This window comes from Takifugu rubripes, chromosome 9 (assembly GCF_901000725.2).
Source record: "Takifugu rubripes chromosome 9, fTakRub1.2, whole genome shotgun sequence".
In the NCBI taxonomy this organism is placed as follows: Eukaryota; Metazoa; Chordata; class Actinopteri; order Tetraodontiformes; family Tetraodontidae; genus Takifugu; species Takifugu rubripes.
The window spans coordinates 6,523,857-6,548,134 of NC_042293.1; the positions used below are offsets into that span (position 1 = coordinate 6,523,857).

Genomic DNA, 24,278 nt, shown 5'->3' on the forward strand with positions numbered 1-24,278 from the left:
ATGTTTTTCATTTCAGAATTGCTAATTATAGTGTACACTTAAGGTGTAAGAAAAACATAAACATAACATTAGTTAAAATGGCTTTTATCTTACAATAAATGTCATAATTTAACAAGCTGATTTAACAACCGATTCAACATTAACACCAGATTTCACAGTAAGTATCCAGTAATTACTTTGCTATGTCAATTTATCAGCTTTATTTGCTAACAATAGACAATAGAACAAAACTTAAGCTTGGAAAGCCCCTAAAGTCTGTGAAGGTTCTCAGTTATACCCCTAAAGTCAAAACCACACACTCAAGCACACACAACATACTGTAAAACCAGACATCTAAAATATCTCTCCGGGATCCAGTTACTCCAAATAAGTTCGAAATTTAAAAGAAAAAAAAAAAGCATTTAGTATGAATTTTACTCATGTGTCCCCAACAAAAATTAAAAAAAAAAAATTATTACAGAAAAATTCTGAAATGAAACTAGTGCTATCTGAGTCAATAAAACACTTCTTCCCCAGTTGGTAGACAGTTGATAAGACGCTCACCAAACTCACAGTGCTTCACTTAATATTTAAGTTATATTCCAGGCTTGGTTTTCCTATATCAACACGATTCCTCAGCTTTATTCTTCTGTAACTGGCTGCAACCAGGTAAAGAAGGAAGAAACAGCATATCATCCCAAATATTTAGGAATACATCCTGTAAGGGTGATGAACTCTGGCCATCCATCATATGCGTTCTTCTCCCCATCATTCTTTGTGTGCTAAAAAGAAACAGAAAATGTGGAGCAGGAATTCAGGCTCCATCTGGACAACATTGGTTGAAATGTTTGTACAGTAAATTTGAGGGTACAGTCAGCATAGTGTAGCTGATCATGAGGTCTGAAACATGGCCCAAAATTCCAGACTCATGATAACCTCAGCAGAGTACTTGGATGAATTGAATTGCAGTTTTTGCCTAAAATATTTTTTGTCATATAATAATAATATGGTCCCGGCCATAAAACTGCAGTCAGATTAAACAAAGTGGAGCCACACTGGGTAGAATTAAGTTTGATGGTGAGAAAGTGTAACCTTTTCCCAATAAATGCTCCAACTACTATCAGCTACAGGGTTGCTCTGAAACATCATGAGGGAAAAAATCAATCAATCAGCAAAGACTTATAATTTGGGGGGGTCAGAGTCAAGTGTCTAACAATCAAGGCCTTTCAACATTAGTCTAATATATGAATGATGAATGAATAAGGAACTGTAAAAAAAAACCCAAAACATTAAATTCCTGGGTCTGAGCTGTTACCTTCTCGAATAGATCCTTTTTGCTTGCTCCCTTTGCACCAACAAACAGCCAGTTGTCTCTGAATCCCAGTGAGTTGATGTACTTGCTTCCCAGTTCAGCTATGAGCTTCTTCGCCTCGTTGTCTAACCTGTCAGAGTGAGTCAACAGTCGTCAAAGTTTGCAGATTGTTTTTTCCATTTTATACTGGGGACATACTTTGTAGCAGGTTCATCAAACGACGCCATTAGCACAATGGATCCGTCCTTGATGCTGTTCAGGAAAGTGATGAGAGGTTTCACCTCTGCAGAGAAAAACCAGCATAAAACTAATCAATAGCGAGATTTGTGCCCTGCTGGTACATTTAACATGGCTGACACATACCTCCGCCATACATGTCAAAGTGGCCGGTCTTTGTGACTTCCCCTGTTTTACCTGATTAAAATATTCCAGTCAGGAACAATTCACTTCTGGAAAAAGCTTACAAATGTCATGCTACTGCAGAAACACTGCAATATTTTGTCGCAAACTATCAGAGATAGTAGCAGCAGCCTTCAGTTAATATAATTCAGTAAACCTAATAATTAAATGTCAATCCTGTTGCTGATGTCCTTTAATTTAAGTCTAACTAGACTAGAATATAGAATGTTTATGTTCATGTAGCTAAGAATATTTAGGAAATGCATAAAACATCTAGAATGGATAGCCTGTAAACAAAACTGCCGTGATCAACTCACCATTTACAATAACAATATTTATCCCGACTCCAGCGTTGTTCAGCGTTGATCCAAGAATGCTGTAAGAAGTAGAACATGCACGCTGAGAACAGCATTGTAAAAATATCGACTATATGGCAAAAGATTCAACTGAACGTGTTGAAAGACAGGAAATTTGCCCAGAATCAGTGCAGGCATTTGTGGACAACTGCGAACCCTAGTGATGGAACTTTGATGCCAGTTTAGCAATTTGTATTTTACACAATTTTATGCAGGACTGACACTTAGATCACAAATGAAAATATTAAACCACCTACAACTGAAAATAAAGGCTACAATTAGCTTCTTAGAGAAATTAAGAAGCACCTACAGAGTATTGTAGAGGCAGATCTTTCCAGGAACAACATTGGCAACTCCGCTGTGCATGTAGAAGCTGATCTGATCACTTGGACACTCTTTATTTTCACACGGTCCTAAAGGAAACACGCATCCGTAGTCAATCTACAATCAAAAAGCTTAATTGTTCTGATCTAGTTTCATCTCTGACCTGATCGTTTAACTAGTGCTTGGTTCTGTCTGGACATCTGACCAGACAATGCACGCTGCCAATCAGCTGAGAAAGAGCATTTTAAAAGTTAGAATATATAATATTCAGTTGCAAAATGTTATTTATAGATTTCTAGTTGTTTAAACAGAACAGGGCTTTAAAGAAGCTGATGAAGCGCAACTAAACTTGGCAGCAGTGAGTTTTAATTTCACTTATTAAACTTATTTAAAATGTCTGTGTTTGCTGGCTGTACCTTTGAATGGCTGGCTGTACTTCTGTATAAACACTGTAACAAAGATTAAGAGTGTCACCACAATCAGCAGGCACTGCAAAATCCCTGTAGACACAAAGAATCCTTCAGTCAGACTGGTAGCTTGGGCCTGAAAGAGTTCTGTAAAACTGGAAAATCAACCAACTGATGTGAGGAGGGCACTATGGATTTGTAAAACAATAACAAATTACACTCCACCCATGTGACATGGCTATAATCTGTGTTATGCCTGCGATGATGGTGAATTCCTGATGATGATGGTATCACGCATGTTTCAGAGCAGATTTATACAAGACTCAAGTCTGGATCAGATGAGGGATTTAAAAAAGCTAGAACTTGGAGCTGGATTGGACGAGCAACATGAAGGCTCAGAGCAGGAGGAGCTGCCTGAAGAGGCTACGATCTTCAACATCTTGCGTTCTATGTGCAACAACCATAACATACTTTAGTTACATAAATTACATACAGTATATTACAAATATTATGTGTACACACATTTCCAGTATTCCTATATTTTAACTATCTAACTTGATTGAAAAAACATTTGACAGCTGAGAGGGAATTCACCTTCAGATGCATAAAATGTGCTGTGGCTCTGCATTAACATTCCAACAATGATGACAAGCTGTTATTTGTTATACTGGCATTGCAGCAGTCACCACGGTGATGACTGCTGAGCAGCTGTATTTAACCAGTCAAACCCATCCACTAAAAATGCTCCACATTATTGTCCACTAGTGTTAGTCACAGACTAGTTCTCCTGTGATCTCATCCATGCTTTTATTTTGCTAATACTAAAGCATTTATAGCCTTAGCATTTTACTTCTCCATAAACTCCATCTGCTGATAGCCACTTAAACGCTCTCACACTCAGATCTGTGTTGAACACATCAATGTTTGTCTTCACCAGCATCAAGTGACAGAAGCAAGACTCAAAATATAATAACGGTCAAATAAAGTGAAAGCAAATCTGCTTCCAACCAAGGCCATTACTTTGGCGCTTCTTATAAATGCACTTGTGCGCACCATCAACAAATCTGCAGCTCAGTTCAAATGGAGTGTTGGGAACTGGCTCCTGTCAAAACAGGTAAATATGGCCAATTCTCATCCCCACAGAAAACACACCGCCAGGTCAAGTGTGACGGACACTCAGTCACAGAAGGATTACTGACAATTCTTCACTAATGAGTTTGTTAAATCTTACATCTTGTGTAGATATGTTGTCTGGGCATCGTTACTCTCCCTGTTAAAGACAAGCCAACAAAGGTAAATAAACAATGTCAAATATGAGACTTAAATTGATTAATTCTTTCAGAAGAGAGTTGACTGTACAGAATGCTTATATAATCAGTGATGGAAGGCAGAGCTGAGGAATTATACAGATAATCAAAGTCAAACTGACCCACTCTGACTGTCAGCATGTCCACGACGTCCACACCAGCCGCTCGCTCTGATTCCCAGAAGCTTCTTCACCTATGAGGCGTGTCAGCACAGACAGGTCGATCCTGTTTGAGTAACTGATTACAACCAGTCACATAAAGGACCTGCCATTCTGAAAGCAAAGGGAAATGCAGTAATTTTGTATTCTTTATAGGGATTTCATTGATATTCTTTGAATGCCTTTGCACCAGAGGATAGATAAATGAAATGCTGATTCTGCTTTACCCACTTTCTAACATTTTGAGTAGCAAATTATGAAAAGTTTGGTTTCAAACTAGTTTGTTTTCATCCTTTTTTTGCACACTTCATTATCTATATTATATATTTATTTGTGGGAAATAAATTAACCTCCAGGATTCTGAAATCTGCACCCTAATCAAAACACAGGCCATTCTGATGTGAATTACTTTTAGTGTCTCCACATCCTGTTAAATATTTGTTAAAGGTTTGTACATGAGTGCATTCTGTGTTCATAGCTGAACAAACGTCTAATTGTTTAAACGATTTCTACTGATGCTTTCCCTGTCCCAATTTCAATCAATTTAAATTTCTGAGGCGATCCCAATGGAAACGGTACCAAAATATGAAAACATCAATTCCTAGTCAAGAGGCATGTATCCGCAAACACACGTAAAAAAACAGGCAAAAAGAATAAAGAGAATAAAAAAAGAATCTAGATGAGAGAAGTCACAGCAGAAAAGCAGTCTTAGATTGTCAGAACTCTTGGCTGGAGAACAGAAAAACTCACCTGCCGGCTCACCTGGTTTGGCTGCAGTGTGAATTCCTTCCACCAGGACGACAAATAGCGCCGTGGCCACTGTGACTTTCATGTCACATTTTAGTAATGTAATCTACCAATCTAAACAGGATTTAGTCAACTTAAGGAAATAATACAGATGGCGCTAAAAACAATATCAACCTGTGTCGGTCCTGAATGTTCTGAGGTGTTCAGAGATGTGACCGCTCCCAACATTTATCAAACAAGCCTGATAAGCACAAGCACAAGTTTTACAGGGTTAAAATGATTATTTATACACCTTTATTGTTGGAGCCACTTTATATGTCCTTGTTGCCATAGTGAGTGCTGATATGGTGTATTTACAGGTCAAACTATGTCATATTATTGTCTGGGAACATCCTGGCCCTGGGGCCCCTGTGAGGGACCAATAATGTCTGAAATGATTTGTTAATAGTCATTTATAGTGGCTGTCATCAGGTCTGATGCTCATAAAAGACATTCTTTCATTAATCAGAATTTCAGAAGACAAATATCACATCCAAACACATATGAAAACCTTTTTAATGCCATCGTCTCATCACCTCATTCCTGCTTTATCATCAGATAACAAAGTTTTATTTAACAATGACAATATATAAAACAAAACAAGTCTTGGCATGAAATAATAATTTACCCGTGTCTAAAATAAAATGGTTTTCTTCTTCTCAACGTTCCCTATTTAAGGCACAAAATCAGAGAATCACTTGGGAAACTTTGTCTCCTTTGTTGGGTCTTAAAGGTTAGTGAACAGATGAAGCTGAAAATGGTGCCACGCTCTATAAGTATTTCTAGATGAGAGCTCCATTACCATGGGGGTCCAGCTCAACAGGAGATTGTGGCAAACCTTCACTAACGTTTACACATCTGAGCAAAGGCCATGAATATGTCATCTTAGCATATAATCCAACATTATGAGCCAATAAATTAACTTTCGCTGACATTCTGTAAGAAACAGGTAAGTGTGTATCTCAGATAAAGGTCACAGTTGCTGACAACTCTGGCTCAGTAGTTTGCAGTGAATTACACCACATTCATCAGCTGACCCAATATTAAAGGGTGGGCTGAAATCAATGAGCCCAGGAAATGTCTATCTGCACACCAATGGAATGCAGGGCCTCAAACCAGTTTATACTGGACTAGCACACCTGAAAAACCAACCATATCTTGAAAACTCCAAACCGTACTGTTGATAACTGCAGCAGGAAGAGTCACATTATTTTACTACAGTCCACTTCCTCCCTCCACTGGGAGGTGTTCCAGTCACCACACGACAGCCGCCTTGCTGTAGTTCTGTGGTCTGTCAGTTAGGCTGTGGGTTCAAAAGCTAATCAGAGGGTGTCTCTAAGCCCAGAGCAGCTTTCCTACATCAGGGCATTGAGATGTCCAGTGTGTCCTACAGAGTTTAGCATCAACGCTCTCTGGTCCAGCACCTCCCTCTCCCGCTCCAGCGCCGCTCTCTCCTGGTCAACCAAAGCTCTGTCCCGTTCCACTGCCGCCCTCTCTCGCTCCAACCACAGTCTGTCTGCCTGCACTGCCGCCTTCTCCCTCTCCACAGATGCCCTCTCTCGCGCCACTGCTGCCCTCTCTCGCTCCACCATCTCCCACTCTCTCTCCAGCTCTTCCAGCGACCGCTCACACACCTCTGAGCTCTGCTGGTTTTGGTCAGGAGTGTCATTGAACACATCCTGACTGTAGTTTGTGGAAGACAAGGGGAGCAGAGGTGGTGGAGCCGGGCAGGGCCGGTGTCTGGGGGCTGCGTCCGGCTGTTGCTCGTCATCTTGAGTAATGGGGGTCAGAAGGGGGGCGCTGTTCCCCAGACGACCTTCCATGGCTTCATTCATCAGGTGAAACCAGGGCCAGGAGGAGGCGCTGTCTCCGTTACTCTCCATCCCAACAGGAGGATACTTCAGGTCCTGACGAGCAGGTGATGAAATATTAAAACAGGAATTTATGATCGAAAACCTTTTTCCTGCCAGTCCAGACTCTCCCCACACAACAGATCACCTTGTATCGTCTCTTCAGATTATCCCATTTCTTTGACATCTGGTAGGTGGAGATTTTTCCCTGCAGACCGAGCTCTTTCAGGATGGCCCTTCAGACAGACAGGCAGGCAGGCAGACAGACAATGTCAGGAAACCATCGACTCTGACAGGCAAAGCAGCTGAGGTGCCACAGGCAACCAGTCTTACTTCCAGGCAGCTTTAGCGGCATTCCTCCTGCCAGTGAACAACGACTCGTTAGCTGCTCGAAGTTTAATCATCCTGCGGGTGTCCTGATCCGACACTGGGACAGAAACAAGGGAAAGAATTGACTCATTCTATAAAACTTGGGTTCAGTTTGGAAATTATTTGAAACCATGTGAAATTAGCAGAAACTGGAGATAAGATTTCACTGTAATAGTGCATTAAATGTTAACGCGACTGTCTCGGACAGAAACCTGCAAAACACTGAAGACGTGTCGCAACAAAAACATTCAGATCACCATACAATTGTGCACATTGGCAACACGGAGAGTTAAATCCACAGGTGCAACGCTTACTTTTATAGGCAGGGTCTGAAGGCATTGAGCACTCCTCCCCACTAGCATCAATATAAGTGATATTCCCATCTGCCCCGTCCCCGTCTGCTTCCACCATGCTGTCCAGCTCCGACAGGCTGCTTCTCTCCCCCATCAAACAGTCTCTGTCAGCAGGTGGAGATGAGACAAATATGCTGTCCTCCTCATTGTTCCACACCGGTGCCACTCTGGGAGCCTTCCCTGCCAGACGCCCTTCCAGGGCGTCATTCATCAGCTGGAACCAGGGCCAGGACGCCGGGTTGGTTTGGCCCTCCATCCCTCGAGGGGGGAACTTCAGGTCCTGCACAATGACACCGATTAGAATCATGTTTTTAGAACTACTGGAGTGGTACAATTCTGTGTGAAAGTGTCACCTTGAACTTGGACTTCAGGTTGTCCCACTTCTTGGCCACCTGATCAGGTGTGATCTTCCCTGTCAGACCCATCGCCTTCACGATTCCCCTGTGAAGAAGAGAGAACCACCATAACATCAGCTCCAGGTGGTTCAAGCCTTGTTGCTCTTTACCTCCAGGCAGGCTTGGCTGTGTTCCTCCTCCCAGTGAAGAGAGACTCGTTAGCAGCTCGTAGCTCTATCAGACGTCTGGTGTTCTCTTCTGTCACTGCAACAAGGTCAAAAGGTCACCAGACAGGCAGGAACTGTTTGAGGATGAAGCTAACAAAGTTTTACATTTGTAGGAGTACTCAGAGATGCGCTGGATGTCTCCTAGAGAGGCAGATCTGTTTTTGTCTTCATTATCTACCAGCAGGTCCATCTCAGACTCTGTCAGAAACTCGGCCATTCCCCCCCGACTGCGCCGGGCTCGTTTCCTCGGTGCCGGTGACAGTGCCTCACAGTCTTCATCTTCGTCCTCCACGATGGGGGTGAGGAGGGGTGCCGCCCCTGCAAAGCGGCCTTCCATGGCTTCATTCATTCGGTAAAACCAAGGCCAGGAACTCGGGTTGGTCTCCACCCCGCGGGCAGGAAACTTCAGCTCCTGTTAAGAGCAGGAGGCTTTTTTTATTCTCCAGACTCCCAGAATGATCTACTGACAGAAACACTACTGATCCATTCCTTCAGACTGTGATCAGCATTTAAGACTTTTGTAACAGAATGGCTAAAATTATTAAATTTGTTAATGATTTCAGTGCCCTGACAAACAGCAACACATTTAACTTCTCATATTAAAATCTCATTTACTATAATGCCAGGAGTTTAAGCGGCTGGTACTACCTTGTACCTCCTTTTCAGGTTATCCCACTTCTTTGCCAACTGATCTGTGGTCAGCTTCCCTTGAAGGCCCAGCTCGTACAAAATGGCTCTGAAGGGAACAACACTTATGATGAATCTCTGCCTGAAGACTGTGAATGATAAAAATGACATCTCCTGGACACTGCAAGTGGAAAAATGTTTGGTTTGCACAGGAGCAGCAGAATGTGAAGATCACCATCTGGCCAGTCCTCACACACATACACGGTCATGAGCTACTGTAACACATCCACAACAGGGACATCATGTAATCTGACCTACAACACCAGTCCTGTTGCCCGGATCACAGAGCTTCTTCTGTAAAACAGAACCTGAAGCGTGACTTACCTCCAGGCTGATCTGGCTGAATGTTTCCTGCCAGTGAAGAGGGCCTCATTTGCAGCTCGGAGTTTGATCATCCTCTCTGTTTCTGCCTCTGTCACTGAGAACAAGAGCAACGGATTTTAGGCAGCTTTAGATATTTGTCTCCCTCTACTGGTGAGAAGAGTCATTACACAAACAATGCTGACACAAAACCTCTAAGTTTTCTACATTGTTTGATAAGTGGCATGAAAAAATGTCTAAGAATTACTGCAATTATAACCAACTCTGCCATTTAAGAGATGAATTGTTAAGAAGAAGAGACTGAAACACTCAGAGAGGTCTGCTTACTCTTATAGGAACACTCAGACATCCTCCTCCAGCCCATGGGGACTCCCTCAGTGGGAGCAACCGCCGAATGAACCACGCCATCATCCTCTGCAGTTTCTGCAGACACTGCATCCTCCATCTCTGTCTTGATGAGGAATTCCAAAATGTCGTTGTTTTCCTGGCTCTGGTCGATGTTGCCACGGTGAGCAGCATTACCACACACAGTCTCAGGACTCAGTATTAGGTTACTGTTGTACAGACGCCCTTGCGTGGCCTCATCCATGATATGGAACCAGGGCCAAGACTCCACCACACCACCTACGTTATCCTGGCCCTGATATTGCTGCTTCAGATCCTAGATTTGAATTGAAAACAAACATTTTCATAAGTGGGGACTTGCCAAAAGTGGGGTCATGCTCATCTAAGTGCTGAATCACACCTACCTTGTATTTAGTCCGCAGGTTGTCCCATTTCTTGGCAATCTGTTCTGATGTTAGCTTGCCTTCCAGGCCCAGGCCTTTTAGGATGGTACTGGGTAATAAACACAAAGGGGTCAGTGAGAGGGTCACTTGCCCACAGTTGTTCGAAATGTGAAGATGGTTTACATACCTCCAGGCTATCTTAGCAGAATTTCTTTTCCCGGTGAAGAGCGCCTCATTGGATGCCCTGAACTCAATCAATCTTTTCACATCCTCTTCAGTCACTGGCAATTGACGGGTCAAAGGTCACAAAACACTTGCGCTTAAAACCTTACCGATATTAATTTCTTACTTTTATAGTTGTGTTCTGGGAACTGTGGCAGTGGATTAAGGTCGGACTCCATCGATTCCATCATTGGGGATGAGCTCTGATTTCCAGGGAAAGATGATGGTGGGGAGGAAGGAAAGAAGGGGTTTAAGTGCACTGGGGTTCGGGCCTGATGCTACAGCTGTTAGACCATCCTACGGGTTCACCAGCCATGTTTGGCCCGAATCAATCCTCCTCCAGCCATCGCGGATGGCAGTTCTGGCGAGGATTTTAGGCAAGGGAGGAAGACTTAGGAAGACTGCTGTTACGATCTCCTACGACGCTCCCAGACAGCACTTCAGAAGCTCACTGCTAGCTAGCTCGGCTAGCTAACTCAGACAAATCTACAACACGCACCATGGTTTCCAGTCACATAATGGCATCTGTTTCCTTAAAATAAAATTATTTATACAATATCCTTTCTGGATTTATCTCGCGTCATCCTCTGTGGAATAAAAAAGGTGAATAAAAGGGTTAAATAGATAGGAACCGTTCCCCGTCTTCACTGCGGAGGAGAATGCGTTTGATAACAACTCCAAGGCCTGCCGTCCGTCACGTGACAAGCAACACGAAGGAGCGGAGTCAGACGTTATATCAAGATTTCCTAATATGATAGTCATTTTATTTTTCCATAATTTTCCAGTTCTGTCTTACTTTTATTGATAGCTCACTAAAAATTGACTCTTGACATTTAATGTAGAGCCAGGAGCAAACTGTGCGTATGCGTGTTTATCATATGTACATATACAGTATAAACGCCATCTGTTGGCCACGGGAAGCTTCCGCAGTGTGCACCTGTTGGGTGTCCCACAGCACCAGCGTAAAGTTCGTAAAATCTGGACGATATAACACCGGAAATTGTTACAATTACAATACATTAACTATAGGTAGGCAACGTGTGGTCTAGGTTATTCAATATGTAAGGGCGTAACTTACATATTGTTTTACTAAAACAGGGGGTAAAAACCTTGTTCGATGTGCTTCACCACAATATTTTATTTTGAAGGTAGTAACCGGAAGCAAGGCGCATTAACCAACATCGACTTGACCGCTTTTCTGTCAGTGGTTTAGAGGTTATCTAAAGGATGTGATGAATAAACGATGGAGGCCGCGTCCTTTTAGAGACACAAAACTACCGTTTTGATAGAGGAAGTAAATACCTGCGTCCAGACTAGGCTGTGATTTTCTGAATAGGTATTACATCCTTTATTACCTCATTAATACCTGCGTTTACGTGGACAGTTACAGTCAAAACAGCTGATGGTGTTTTGTTCACGCTGATACTCAGTTTCCTGCAGGCAAGACGTGCTTTTGCTGCCTTTTTTAGACGTTACTTAAGGTTAATAATTAAATGCAATCTGATTTCTTCAGTGATCATCATCAGTTTGTCTTTATTAATATGTAGCCAGTGTTTTAAATATAATACACATTTTGCATTAGATACTTGGAGTCAAAATTTAATTGGATTGTTGCAACATATCTTTGAAGTCATGTATTCAAAGTACAAATGTATTGTGATTAGAAGTTGTAGACTATGAACCGTACATAGAATATATATTTGCATGTCAAATAACCTTAAATAAAGACATATTGTTACCTGTAGGTTAAAATGAATTGTGTCTGTCACTGTAGCATCATGTTGGCAAGGAAGGGTCTCCTGCCTGATGGGTTCCTCCTGACCCGTCTGGCCGAGGACCAGAACCAGCCAAACCGCGGCCGCTCTAAGTCCCAGAGGGCCCGGTTCATCACTAAGACTGGGTCTTGCAATGTGGCCCACAAGAATATCAGGGAGCAGGTACGTTTCCAGGGCATCTGTTTCTGATATGATTGCTGTCAGTGATGAATTTGTACAGTATAAAGAGAAAGCAGAGTTGACTTCATGTCAGGTAGTCACAGTGTTATCATGCTAACAACTATCTTTCCTCTCTGTTTCCTACCTCATTAGAGCAAACTTCCATTTCATATTCTTGTCTTATTTGTGCGTTTCAGGGTCGTTTCCTGCAGGACGTTTTTACCACCATGGTGGACCTGAAGTGGCAGCACTCCTTCCTCATCTTCACTTCAGCCTTCCTTTGCTCTTGGATGCTCTTCGCGATGATCTGGTGGTTGCTGGCCTTCGCTCATGGGGACCTGGAACCCCGTGACCCCAATGGCGATCCAGGCCCTGTTCCATGCGTTACTGCGATCCATTCCTTTACCTCTGCTTTCCTTTTCTCTATCGAAGTCCAGGTATGAGTGCTTACTGCTTGCACCCATTGATCGAGGTGGTTGTTTCCGGTTTTGCGTCTTTAAAAATGGCCACCTGCTTCAGGTGACCATTGGCTTTGGCGGCAGGATGGTGACGGAGGAGTGTCCTTTGGCAATCACTGTGCTGATCATCCAGAATATTGTGGGGCTGATCATCAATGCCGTGATGCTGGGCTGTGTATTCATGAAGACGGCACAGGCCAACCGCCGAGCAGAGACGCTGATCTTCTCCAGGAATGCTGTCATTGCTCCACGAAATGGCCGTCCAACCTTCATGTTCAGAGTTGGAGACCTGAGGAAAAGCATGATCATCTCTGCTACAATTCAGTTACAGGTGAGGCAACCAAAGGTCTGACAGAGCTACATTCTCAGGTGTGAGAGGGCTTCCAGAGGAAATAAAAGACAATTTTGATGTTGCATGGCTGATGTTTCCGTTCCAGGTGATCCGACGGACGGTGACGGCGGAGGGTGAGGTGATCCCTGTGGCCCAGCTGGACATTCAAGTGGAAAACCCTCTAAGGAGCAACGGCATCTTTCTGGTTTCTCCACTCATCGTCAGCCACACCATCGAGAGAGGGAGCCCCCTCTATGAGCTCTCTGCCCAGTCTCTTAGTGCCGAAGACCTGGAGATCATCGTCATCCTGGAGGGTGAGAATGCTCAGATCCTGATTCAGAAGTCACATGACCCAAAACTTTACTGGTTCTCGGTGTCGTTGTCTCCCTTTTTTTTAGGTGTGGTGGAGACAACGGGGATCACCATGCAAGCTCGGACCTCCTACACTCCTGAGGAGATCCTGTGGGGGCGTCGTTTTGTCTCCATCATCACTGAGGAGGACGGACGCTACTGTGTGGACTACTCCAAGTTCGGCAACACCGTTCCCGTCAGGATGCCATTCCTGAGTGCCAAGGAGCAGGACCAGACCAGGGGCGTTCAGGAGGACAGCCCTTCCACCCAGCTGCAGGGTTGGGGGTTGGTCCGAGCTGGGAGGGGGGGTTTCCGAAGAGGAGGCAGGACCTGCGATAGCGCTGCCACCCAGCCCTGGTACGCCCAAACAGAGAGAGAGGTGGAGGGAAAAGGACAGAAGAAGACAGTACAGCTGGAGGTGATTGGACGGCAGACTGATGAAGATGGTCTGGGAGAGATGAGTGAATGACAAACCAGGAAACAGATCCCCCCCCACAAAGTTTGACTGAAGGTCCGAAAAGGCCGAAATATCACAGTATTTGATTGTCTTTGCAGCACTGTGACCCTCAAAATGTACAGTTGATAAAAAAGTTTGTATTTTACTCAGTTTGATGGAACACAGGAGCCAAAGATGGTGAACAGGTCTCACAGGGAGCCGCAGAGAAACAGTGAAAGTTCACATAAAATGGGCATTTTTATCAGGTCTTTGCATCTGAGTAACATTTGTTCATATGTTGCTATGCTAGTGATGCCATGAGCAGTTAACTGGAAACAACAGTTGGAGGTTTTTGTGAGTCACAAAAGTGACTCACATGTGTTGTTTTTGTGGTGTTAAGTTATATTTTTTCATAAAGTTTGTGTATTTGTAACATTAGATTTTCTTTCTTGGTTTTAGATCTGGTAATGTGTCATTTTTGACATTTGTATCCAATAAAATATTTTGTATTTTCACTCTGAAGCTAAAGAATTTTCTATAATTAAATGACAATATTTGTCATTTTCGAATATAACCCAATTTGCTTATGTTAAATTCTGTTCTTACAAGGCTTGATGCAGTTTCAGAGTCCTGAGTATATTTGAACATCAAAGAACTATCTAAAAACCATCTGTAAATATTGAAATGAAACCATTTCTATTCTAAGAAGAACTAGTGAAATTATGGCTGAATGACTTGAGGGGTTCCATAAAATCTAAACTGGAAATAAAACAAAGGGAGAATTTAATGTTCAGTGACAAGCAAAACACCTTTTTTCTACTGTTTATTGTTTAAAGCACAAGTTAGTTTCAAATGATAAACACAAAGAGGAAAAGTCAAGTTTGTTGACAGAAGCTGTGAGTCTGAAAACAGAACAGTTGACTCAACGCCAATGCTTCGGTGCCGTTTAGCTCCAGCACCACCAAATGCTCAGCAGCAAGCTGGCCAGAGCCAGGGCAGGCGTCACCATGGTAACGCCACTGGCGGAGTTGCACAGGTTGCTGTTGCAGCATTGGAAGTTGAATTTGGAGATGGACGGGAACATCTGGGCCAGGCGAGAGTAATCGCAATCCGTGTACCTGATGCACTGACGGATGGTCTTTCCCCCTAGACACACACACACACACACACACACACACACACACGCACACACACACACACACACACGCACACACACACACACACACACTAAAGTTAAACACTGTTATATACAGTCTGTAAAAATAATGAAATATGCTTAAAGCTGCAATACAGAGTAGCTCTTGTGTCCCCTGCTGGATGAAATTCCCATCAACATGAGTAACTGAAAGTGAGTGAGTGAGTGAGTGAGTGAGTGAGTGAGTGAGTGAGTGAGTGAGTGAGTATCTTAAGTTGGGCTGCCCCGTTTAACCGTCATACATGAAAATATGATATCACCGCAAAGTCTCTTCATTTACTTTAAATCAGTGCTTCTCAATTATTTTCTGTTACGCCCCCCCTAAGAAGAAGAAAACATTTTTCTCTCCGCCTTTCATTTCATCACTGTTAAGTATTTTTTCATGCCGTCTCTTGGTGGTTTGTTCACTGCACTTCCTATCCATTGCTCTGTGGTGTGTGCGCGCGGGATGTGCAATTACACTTTATTCTAGTACGGGGGGAAAAAAAAAAAACATGTTCTCCGGGGTCACACGGCATCGCACCCCACTATTTGAGAAGGGCTGCTTTAAATGCAAAACATTCATCAAACATCTGTTATCAGAAACGGTTCCACAAAAGTTTCAAACCAACTGACCTCCTTCGCTCAGAGAGATGCAGGACTCCTTGTATGTGCACTCCTGCACGTTCTCACAGCGGCCGGTGTAATCCGAACAGTTGTAACAGCGAAGTCCCAAACCTGCAGAAGAGTAAATAAGAGGATAAAACATATTAAAAAAAAGAAATAAGGCAACATTTGTAAAACTATACACAACAAACACCAGGTTAAATGTGGAAGTAAAAAAGCCTTTTAATAAAGCTGCCAAATTCAGACAAGAAACCATGACTGTGCTTGAAAATCTGAGGAGGAAGTTTGAGTCCAAAGAGCAAAACTTCAACTCTGTTTTGTTCTCTGACTCAGTTTTCTGTTCTAAAAGTTAATGTAGCGTAACTTAACTGCAACCACCCACAGCTCAGTGGGAGCATTTCAACACTGGGAGGATCACACTTCTGTAAACAAACACTGTTTTTCTTCTCCCAGAGAAATTAACTGGAAATACAGGAGATTGTCTTCTGATTAGCGTGTCGAGACCTAAATCTTAGAGAATGTCAACCGTCCACCCACCTGCACGGAAAACGGCCAAACACACGAGCAGGAACAGTCCGAGGCCGCTCTTCATATCGCCTCCCGTTGAACAGTCACAAACAGAATGGATTTGGAGCGGCTGTGGCGTCCGATCTGTGCCACCCTGCGAGGGAGACAGCAGCTGAGTGATAGCAGCTCTTTGTGTCCTGACTCACAGAGCCTTTCTCTCCACCCTCTTCCTCCTCTTCCTGTCCAACAACCACTAGGCTGCTGCCTCACAGGGAATTTTTTGGCAGCTGCATCCCAGATTCTTCACCCTGAAACTCACCCAATTCTGCAGAAATTCTTTTTGATTAATTTTATTTATTTGCTTTGATTAAACCAGAGTTTATACCTGTTTTAAGAGTTTTGGGCATATTAAAACATATTTAAAGCATACCTAAAATTAGAACATATTTGATAACAGATAAGTAAAGTTTATTAAATATAAAATAAAAATATTACATTTATTTCCCTCAATAAACAGAAAAGTTACAACACATGTTTATGCTGAGATTGGGATTAGACTGCTCTAATGATGTAGATTAGCATTTAACAGTTATTTTAATTGTCTTTAAGATGGTAGATTTGACGATCGTCGTATTTCTTTCTGTAGCTGCTGACTGTGGTGAAATTAACGCCAGTAACAGGAGCGTATTATTGTTACTCAGCATTAAAGCTACTTTGACCATTGGTCCTTGAACCACTTTCATTCTATTGATCTTTAGACTTGTTGGATCTTATTTTTGGATAATAATAAGATGATTACCTCCAACCTTGAAGTGACACAAAATGAAGCGACACGTCAGAAGTTGTCTGTTCCAAACTCGACGTTGGCAGAGCTGCTTTGGTCGCCGCTACCCGCTGGTGAACCGTTAGCAGATAATGCCAAACAGATAATGCGAACACGACCGTGTTCCTGTCCACGCAAAAGCCTCGTTTGCACGACGACGTCGGCACCAGAAACCTCATCTAACATGTTATGTTATAAGAACGTGCTATGTTTGTGCAAAATACCGACGCACATTCTCGCGGACTTTCCGAAGAGGAGGCAGGACCTGCGATAGCGCTGCCACCCAGCCCTGGTACGCCCAAACAGAGAGAGAGGTGGAAGGAAAAGGACAGAAGAAGACAGTACAGCTGGAGGTGATTGGACGGCAGACTGATGAAGATGGTCTGGGAGAGATGAGTGAATGACAAACCAGGAAACAGATCCCCCCCCACAAAGTTTGACTGAAGGTCCGAAAAGGCCGAAATATCACAGTATTTGATTGTCTTTGCAGCACTGTGACCCTCAAAATGTACAGTTGATAAAAAAGTTTGTATTTTACTCAGTTTGATGGAACACAGGAGCCAAAGATGGTGAACAGGTCTCACAGGGAGCTGCAGAGAAACAGTGAAAGTTCACATAAAATGGGCATTTTTATCAGGTCTTTGCATCTGAGTAACATTTGTTCATATGTTGCTATGCTAGTGATGCCATGAGCAGTTAACTGGAAACAACAGTTGGAGGTTTTTGTGACTCACAAAAGTGACTCACATGTGTTGTTTTTTCAGATTCAGATTCAGATTCAGATCCTTTATTGTCCCACACGGGGAAATTTACAGTGCAACAACAGCAACAAGAGCACTCAGAGAAAAATAAGATAAAATCAAATAGAAATCAAATGGAATATACAAAGAGGATGTATATTTACAATAATCCAGATAAATGGATACTCGGCCTCTGTGTACCTGTACATAGTACAGAGGGTGAATACAATATACATATCAGAATATATAATATTCAGATTGTGTTAGCGGGTGTTCTGTTTATTGTGCAGTCTGACAGCAGCCGGCAGGAAAGATCTACGATACCTCTCCTTCACACAGCGAGGGTGGAGCAGCCGCTCACTGAAGGAGCTGCCCAGTGCTGTCAGGGTGTCCTGTAGGGGGTGGGACGTGTTGTTCAACATGGATGACAGCTTAGCCATCATCCTCCCATTTCCCACCACCTCCACTGAGTCCAGGGGACATCCCAGGACAGAGCTGGCCCTCCTTACCAGTCTGTCCATCCTCTTCCTGTCCCTGTCCGTGATCAGAATCAGAATCAGAAGCAGGTTTATTACCATTGTTCATGTAATACACAGTATTACACAAACTAGGAATGTGTCATGGTGTGACGCTGCGACAATCAACATAAAGAAGACCACACTAGAATAAGTTAAATAAAATAAAATAAGACAAAATAAGACATATATACATTATATACATAAATAGTAGGTGGTAAGAGGTATGTGGTAAGAAATAGTGCAGGTCCAAGCAGGAGTAATGTATTGTTCGTGAGTCCGACTGGCTGCTGTACATGGTGCTTAAGTGATAAGTCACTTGGTGTTCAGCAGCCTGATGGCAGAGGGGAAGAAGCTGTTCGTGTAGCGGGAGGTTTTGGTCCGAATGGACCGTAGTCTCCTGCCTGAGGGGAGGGGGGAAAACAGTCCGTGACCAGGGTGGGAAGGGTCGGCCGTGATCCGACCTGCACACCTCCGGGTCCTGGAGATATACAGGTCCTGGATGGATGGAAGCCTGCAGCCGATCACCTTCTCGGCAGCGCGCACGACGCGCTGCAGCCTCAGTCTGTCCCTGGCGGTGGCACCAGCGAACCACACGGTGATGGAGGAGGTGAGGATGGACTCGATGATGGCCGTATAGAACTGCGCCAACATGCTACTGGACCAGCAGACTATCCCGTAGAAGATGGCTGATCCCACCACAGAGTCATAGAAAGTCCTCAGGAGGGGTCCCTGCACTCCAAAAGACCTCAGCCTCCTGAGCAGGAACAGTCTGCTGTTGCCCTTCTTGACCAGGGCGTCTGTGTTGTGTGTCCAGTCCAGGTTATTGTTTAGGTGAACACCCAGGTACTTGTAGGACTCCACCACGTCAACATCCGTTCCCAGGATGTTCACTGGTGCAGGCGGGGGGTTGTTACGCCTGCGGAAATCCACCACCAGCTCCTTGGTTTTGCCAGCGTTGATCTGGAGGTTGTTCCGCAGGCTCCAGTCCACAAAGCCCTGAATAAGTTCTCTGTACCCCGTATCGTCCCCGTCTGTGATGAGGCCGACAGCAGCAGAGTCGTCAGAGAACTTCTGGAGGTGACATGAAGATGTGCTGTATGAGAAGTCCGCGGTGTAGAGGGTGAACAGGAAAGGAGCCAGAACTGTTCCCTGCGGGACACCGGTGCTGCAGAGGAGCCGGTCTGACTGGGAGCCCTTCACCCTCACAAACTGTGGTCTTTGTGTGAGGTAGTCCAGAATCCATGTCGTGAGGTGGTGATCCACCCCAGCTACCTCCAGTTTGTCCCCCAGCAGCCTGGGCTGGATGGTGTTGAATGCACTGGAGAAATCAAAAAACATGATCCTCACAGTGCTTCCAGCCTTCTCCAGGTGAGTGAGGGAGGTGTGGAGGAGGTAGATGACGGCATCGTCCACCCCGATGCTCGGCTGGTAGGCGAACTGCAACGGGTCCATGAAGGAGCTCACCAGTGGGCGCAGGTGATCGGGGATGAGTCTCTCCAGCGTCTTCATCAGATGAGACGTCAGAGCCACCGGCCTGTAGCTGTTGAGCTCCTTGGGGTGCGGTGTTTTCGGCACTGGGACGATGCAGGACGTCTTCCACAGCTGTGGCACTCTCCCCAGCCTCAGGCTCAGGTTGAACATGTGACTGGAGATCCCACACAGCTGGTCTGCGCAGGACTTCAGGAGCCTGGAGCTGATGCCATCCGGACCCGTCGCTTTCCTGGCCCTGTTCTTCTTCAGGGCCTTCCTCACCTGGTGTGGTGTGAGGGACAGGCTGGAGCAGGGAGGTGTTGGTGGGGGGGATGGGCATGGGCCAGGGTGTGAAGTGTCGGGAATGTGTGAGCTGAAGTTCATGAGAGAGGGGGAGGAGGGGGGACAGGAGGAACAATGGGTTGCAGGCACAGACAGTGGCGGGGGTAGCAGCAGAGGAGACTGGGCTGGGGGAGGGGTGGGTACCTGATCAAATCTATTGAAAAACAAGTTCAGGTCGTTAGCCCACCCCCGGTCGCCCCCAGGTTGGGACTTCTGCTCCTTGAAGCTCCTTTGTGGTGTTAAGTTATATTTTTTCATAAAGTTTGTGTATTTGTAACATTAGATTTTCTTTCTTGGTTTTAGATCTGGTAATGTGTCATTTTTGACATTTGTATCCAATAAAATATTTTGTATTTTCACTCTGAAGCTAAAGAATTTTCTATAATTAAATGACAATATTTGTCATTTTCGAATATAACCTAATTTGCTTATGTTAAATTCTGTTCTTACAAGGCTTGATGCAGTTTCAGAGTCCTGAGTATATTTGAACATCAAAGAACTATCTAAAAACCATCTGTAAATATTGAAATAAAACCATTTCTGTTCTAAGAAGAACTAGTGAAATTATGGCTGAATGACTTGAGGGGTTCTATAAAATCTAAACTGGAAATAAAACAAAGGGAGAATTTAATGTTCAGTGACAAGCAAAACACCTTTTTTCTACTGTTTATTGTTTAAAGCACAAGTTAGTTTCAAATGATAAACACAAAGAGAAAAAGTCAAGTTTGTTGACAGAAGCTGTGAGTCTGAAAACAGAACAGTTGACTCAACGCCAATGCTTCGGTGCTGTTTAGCTCCAGCACCACCAAATGCTCAGCAGCAAGCTGGCCAGAGCCAGGGCAGGCGTCACCATGGTAACGCCACTGGCGGAGTTGCACAGGTTGCTGCTGCAGCATCGGTAGCTGAATTTGGAGATGGACGGGAACATCTGGGCCAGGCGAGAGTTATCGCAATCCGTGTACCTGATGCACTGACGGATGGTCTTTCCCCCTAGACACACACACGCACACACACACGCACGCACGCACGCACACACACACACACACACACACTAAAGTTAAACACTGTTATATACAGTCTGTAAAAATAATGAAATATGCTTAAAGCTGCAATACAGAGTAGCTCTTGTGTCCCCTGCTGGATGAAATTCCCATCAACATGAGTAACTGAAAGTGAGTGAGTGAGTGAGTGAGTGAGTGAGTGAGTGAGTGAGTGAGTGAGTATCTTAAGTTGGGCTGCCCCGTTTAACCGTCATACATGAAAATATGATATCACCGCAAAGTCTCTTCATTTACTTTAAATCAGTGCTTCTCAATTATTTTCTGTTACGCCCCCCCTAGGAAGAAGAAAACATTTTGTGCCCCCCCCCCCCGTAATTAGTATGAATTTGTCTATGAAATTGTTATAAGTACACCTCTGCATAACATTGTATCCTTATTAACATTAAAGAAAACAAAAAAAGAAAGAAATATAGACCAAAGCAGGATGATTGTTGCCAATATTCGGCACGTTTTTGCTGAAAAAACTCAAGCGGCTGATCAGCGTGACTGGGGTGTAATGTCTTTAAGTGACGCCGTCATTTATTTGGCTTCATGCTGTCCGCTGCCAACATTTTTAGACACAGTAAACACACCGGTCTTTCCTCGTCTCCCACCGTAGTCACAGTGAAGCCAAGCGCTATATATGCTTCGTCATATTTCCTCGTCTTAGCTTTCGGGAGACTTTCGTTTGTCTCATTATCTCCGTCTCTCTCCGCCTTTCATTTCATCACTGTTAAGTATTTTTTCATGCCATCTCTTGATGGTTTGTTCACTGCACTTCCTATCCCTTGCTCTGTGGTGTGTGCGCGCGGGATGTGCAATTACACTTTATTCTAGTACGTAAAAAAAAAAAACATGTTCTCCGGGGTCACACGGCATCGCACCCCACTATTTGAGAAGGGCTGCTTTAAATGCAAAACATTCATCAAACATCTGTTATCAGAAACGGTTCCACAAAAGTTTCAAACCAACTGACCTCCTTCGCTCAGAGAGATGCAGGAGTCCTCGTATGTGCACTCCTGCACGTTCTCACAGCGGCCGGTGTAATCCGAACATTTGTAACAGCGAAGTCCCAAACCTGCAGAAGAGTAAATACGAGGATAAAACATATTAAAAAAAAGAAATAAGGCAACATTTGTAAAACTATACACAACAAACACCAGGTTAAATGTGGAAGTAACCACCCACAGCTCAGTGGGAGCATTTCAACACTGGGAGGATCACACTTCTGTAAACAAACACTGTTTTTCTTCTCCCAGAGAAATTAACTGGAAATACAGGAGATTGTCTTCTGATTAGCGTGTCGAGACCTAAATCTTAGAGAATGTCAACCGTCCACCCACCTGCATGGAAAACGGCCAAACACACGAGCAGGAACAGTCCGAGGCCGCTCTTCATATCGCCTCCCGTTGAACAGTCACAAACAGAATGGAGTTGGAGCGGCTGTGGCGTCCGATCTGTGCCACCCTGCGAGGGAGACAGCAGCTGAGTGATAGCAGCTCTTTGTGTCCTGACTCACAGAGCCTTTCTCTCCACCCTCTTCCTCCTCTTCCTGTCCAACAACCACTAGGCTGCTGCCTCACAGGGAATTTTTTGGCAGCTGCATCCCAGATTCTTCACCCTGAAACTCACCCAATTCTGCAGAAATTCTTTTTGATTAATTCTATTTATTTGCTTTGATTAAACCAGAGTTTATACCTGTTTTAAGAGTTTTGGGCATATTAAAACATATTTAAAGCATACCTAAAATTAGAACATATTTGATAACAGATAAGTAAAGTTTATTAAATATAAAATAAAAATATTACATTTATTTCCCTCAATAAACAGAAAAGTTACAACACATGTTTATGCTGAGACTGGGATTAGACTGCTCTAATGATGTAGATTAGCATTTAACAGTTTACATTTAAAGACATTTTAATTGTCTTTAAGATGGTAGATTTAACGATCGTCGTATTTCTTTCTGTAGCTGCTGACTGTGGTGAAATTAACGCCAGTAACAGGAGCGTATTATTGTTACTCAGCATTAAAGCTACTTTGACCATTGGTCCTTGAACCACTTTCATTCTATTGATCTTTAGACTTGTTGGATCTTATTTTTGGATAATAATAAGATGATTACCTCCAACCTTGAAGTGACACAAAATGAAGCGACACGTCAGAAGTTGTCTGTTCCAAACTCGACGTTGGCAGAGCTGCTTTGGTCGCCGCTACCCGCTGGTGAACCGTTAGCAGATAATGCCAAACAGATAATGCGAACACGACCGTGTTCCTGTCCACGCAAAAGCCTCGTTTGCACGACGACGTCGGCACCAGAAACCTCATCTAACATGTTATGTTATAAGAACGTGCTATGTTTGTGCAAAATACCGACGCACATTCTCGCGGACTTTCCGAAGAGGAGGCAGGACCTGCGATAGCGCTGCCACCCAGCCCTGGTACGCCCAAACGGAGAGAGAGGTGGAAGGAAAAGGACAGAAGAAGACAGTACAGCTGGAGGTGATTGGACGGCAGACTGATGAAGATGGTCTGGGAGAGATGAGTGAATGACAAACCAGGAAACAGATCCCCCCCCACAAAGTTTGACTGAAGGTCCGAAAAGGCCGAAATATCACAGTATTTGATTGTCTTTGCAGCACTGTGACCCTCAAAATGTACAGTTGATAAAAAAGTTTGTATTTTACTCAGTTTGATGGAACACAGGAGCCAAAGATGGTGAACAGGTCTCACAGGGAGCTGCAGAGAAACAGTGAAAGTTCACATAAAATGGGCATTTTTATCAGGTCTTTGCATCTGAGTAACATTTGTTCATATGTTGCTATGCTAGTGATGCCATGAGCAGTTAACTGGAAACAACAGTTGGAGGTTTTTGTGACTCACAAAAGTGACTCACATGTGTTGTTTTTTCAGATTCAGATTCAGATCCTTTATTGTCCCACACGGGGAAATTTACAGTGCAACAACAGCAACAAGAGCACTCAGAGAAAAATAAGATAAAATCAAATAGAAATCAAATGGAATATACAAAGAGGATGTATATTTACAATAATCCAGATAAATGGATACTCGGCCTCTGTGTACCTGTACATAGTACAGAGGGTGAATACAATATACATATCAGAATATATAATATTCAGATTGTGTTAGCGGGTGTTCTGTTTATTGTGCAGTCTGACAGCAGCCGGCAGGAAAGATCTACGATACCTCTCCTTCACACAGCGAGGGTGGAGCAGCCGCTCACTGAAGGAGCTGCCCAGTGCTGTCAGGGTGTCCTGTAGGGGGTGGGACGTGTTGTTCAACATGGATGACAGCTTAGCCATCATCCTCCCATTTCCCACCACCTCCACTGAGTCCAGGGGACATCCCAGGACAGAGCTGGCCCTCCTTACCAGTCTGTCCATCCT

The 24,278-nt window shown here is 43.9% G+C and overlaps 5 protein-coding genes across 6 annotated transcripts; 1 reads left to right on the forward strand and 4 right to left on the reverse strand.

Annotated features, from left to right (window-relative positions):
* Window positions 1–68: 68 nt before the first annotated feature.
* Window positions 69–4,319, reverse strand: LOC101073603 (protein FAM3C). 2 transcript variants are annotated; one of them, XM_011607220.2, is made up of 10 exons: window positions 4,207–4,319; window positions 4,009–4,047; window positions 2,787–2,870; window positions 2,534–2,599; window positions 2,357–2,459; window positions 2,008–2,066; window positions 1,655–1,705; window positions 1,490–1,574; window positions 1,295–1,421; window positions 69–761 (listed from the first exon to the last, which is right to left on the reverse strand). In XM_011607220.2, the coding sequence occupies exons 1-10, from the start codon at window positions 4,223–4,225 to the stop codon at window positions 672–674; spliced, it is 723 nt and encodes a 240-aa protein (XP_011605522.1). In that variant the 5' UTR covers window positions 4,226–4,319; the 3' UTR covers window positions 69–671. The 2 variants fall into 2 exon arrangements, with proteins under 2 accessions (XP_011605522.1, XP_011605523.1); XM_011607221.2 differs by having other exon boundaries at window positions 2,787–2,819; window positions 4,207–4,314.
* Window positions 4,320–5,527: 1,208 nt separating this feature from the next.
* On the reverse strand, window positions 5,528–10,822 carry LOC101073373 (uncharacterized). The gene is made up of 13 exons (XM_011607219.2): window positions 10,248–10,822; window positions 10,086–10,179; window positions 9,920–10,007; window positions 9,498–9,831; window positions 9,174–9,267; window positions 8,811–8,898; window positions 8,268–8,574; window positions 8,106–8,199; window positions 7,954–8,041; window positions 7,562–7,880; window positions 7,212–7,305; window positions 7,027–7,114; window positions 5,528–6,935 (listed from the first exon to the last, which is right to left on the reverse strand). The coding sequence occupies exons 1-13, from the start codon at window positions 10,309–10,311 to the stop codon at window positions 6,384–6,386; spliced, it is 2,304 nt and encodes a 767-aa protein (XP_011605521.1). The 5' UTR covers window positions 10,312–10,822; the 3' UTR covers window positions 5,528–6,383.
* A 492-nt stretch (window positions 10,823–11,314) lies between these two features.
* kcnj11l (potassium inwardly rectifying channel subfamily J member 11, like) lies at window positions 11,315–14,092 on the forward strand. Its single transcript, XM_029841291.1, has 6 exons — window positions 11,315–11,456; window positions 11,895–12,057; window positions 12,252–12,491; window positions 12,574–12,843; window positions 12,950–13,157; window positions 13,242–14,092. The coding sequence occupies exons 2-6, from the start codon at window positions 11,899–11,901 to the stop codon at window positions 13,661–13,663; spliced, it is 1,299 nt and encodes a 432-aa protein (XP_029697151.1). The 5' UTR covers window positions 11,315–11,456; window positions 11,895–11,898; the 3' UTR covers window positions 13,664–14,092.
* Window positions 14,093–14,419: 327 nt separating this feature from the next.
* Window positions 14,420–17,078, reverse strand: LOC101075651 (CD59 glycoprotein-like). Its single transcript, XM_029841294.1, has 4 exons — window positions 16,738–17,078; window positions 15,969–16,092; window positions 15,441–15,542; window positions 14,420–14,776 (listed from the first exon to the last, which is right to left on the reverse strand). Exons 2-4 carry the CDS (start codon window positions 16,021–16,023, stop codon window positions 14,577–14,579), a joined length of 357 nt encoding a protein of 118 aa, XP_029697154.1. The 5' UTR covers window positions 16,024–16,092; window positions 16,738–17,078; the 3' UTR covers window positions 14,420–14,576.
* A 3,386-nt stretch (window positions 17,079–20,464) lies between these two features.
* Window positions 20,465–23,327, reverse strand: LOC101073145 (CD59 glycoprotein-like). Its single transcript, XM_029841292.1, has 4 exons — window positions 22,997–23,327; window positions 22,215–22,338; window positions 21,848–21,949; window positions 20,465–20,821 (listed from the first exon to the last, which is right to left on the reverse strand). Exons 2-4 carry the CDS (start codon window positions 22,267–22,269, stop codon window positions 20,622–20,624), a joined length of 357 nt encoding a protein of 118 aa, XP_029697152.1. The 5' UTR covers window positions 22,270–22,338; window positions 22,997–23,327; the 3' UTR covers window positions 20,465–20,621.
* Between the last annotated feature and the right edge of the window lie 951 nt (window positions 23,328–24,278).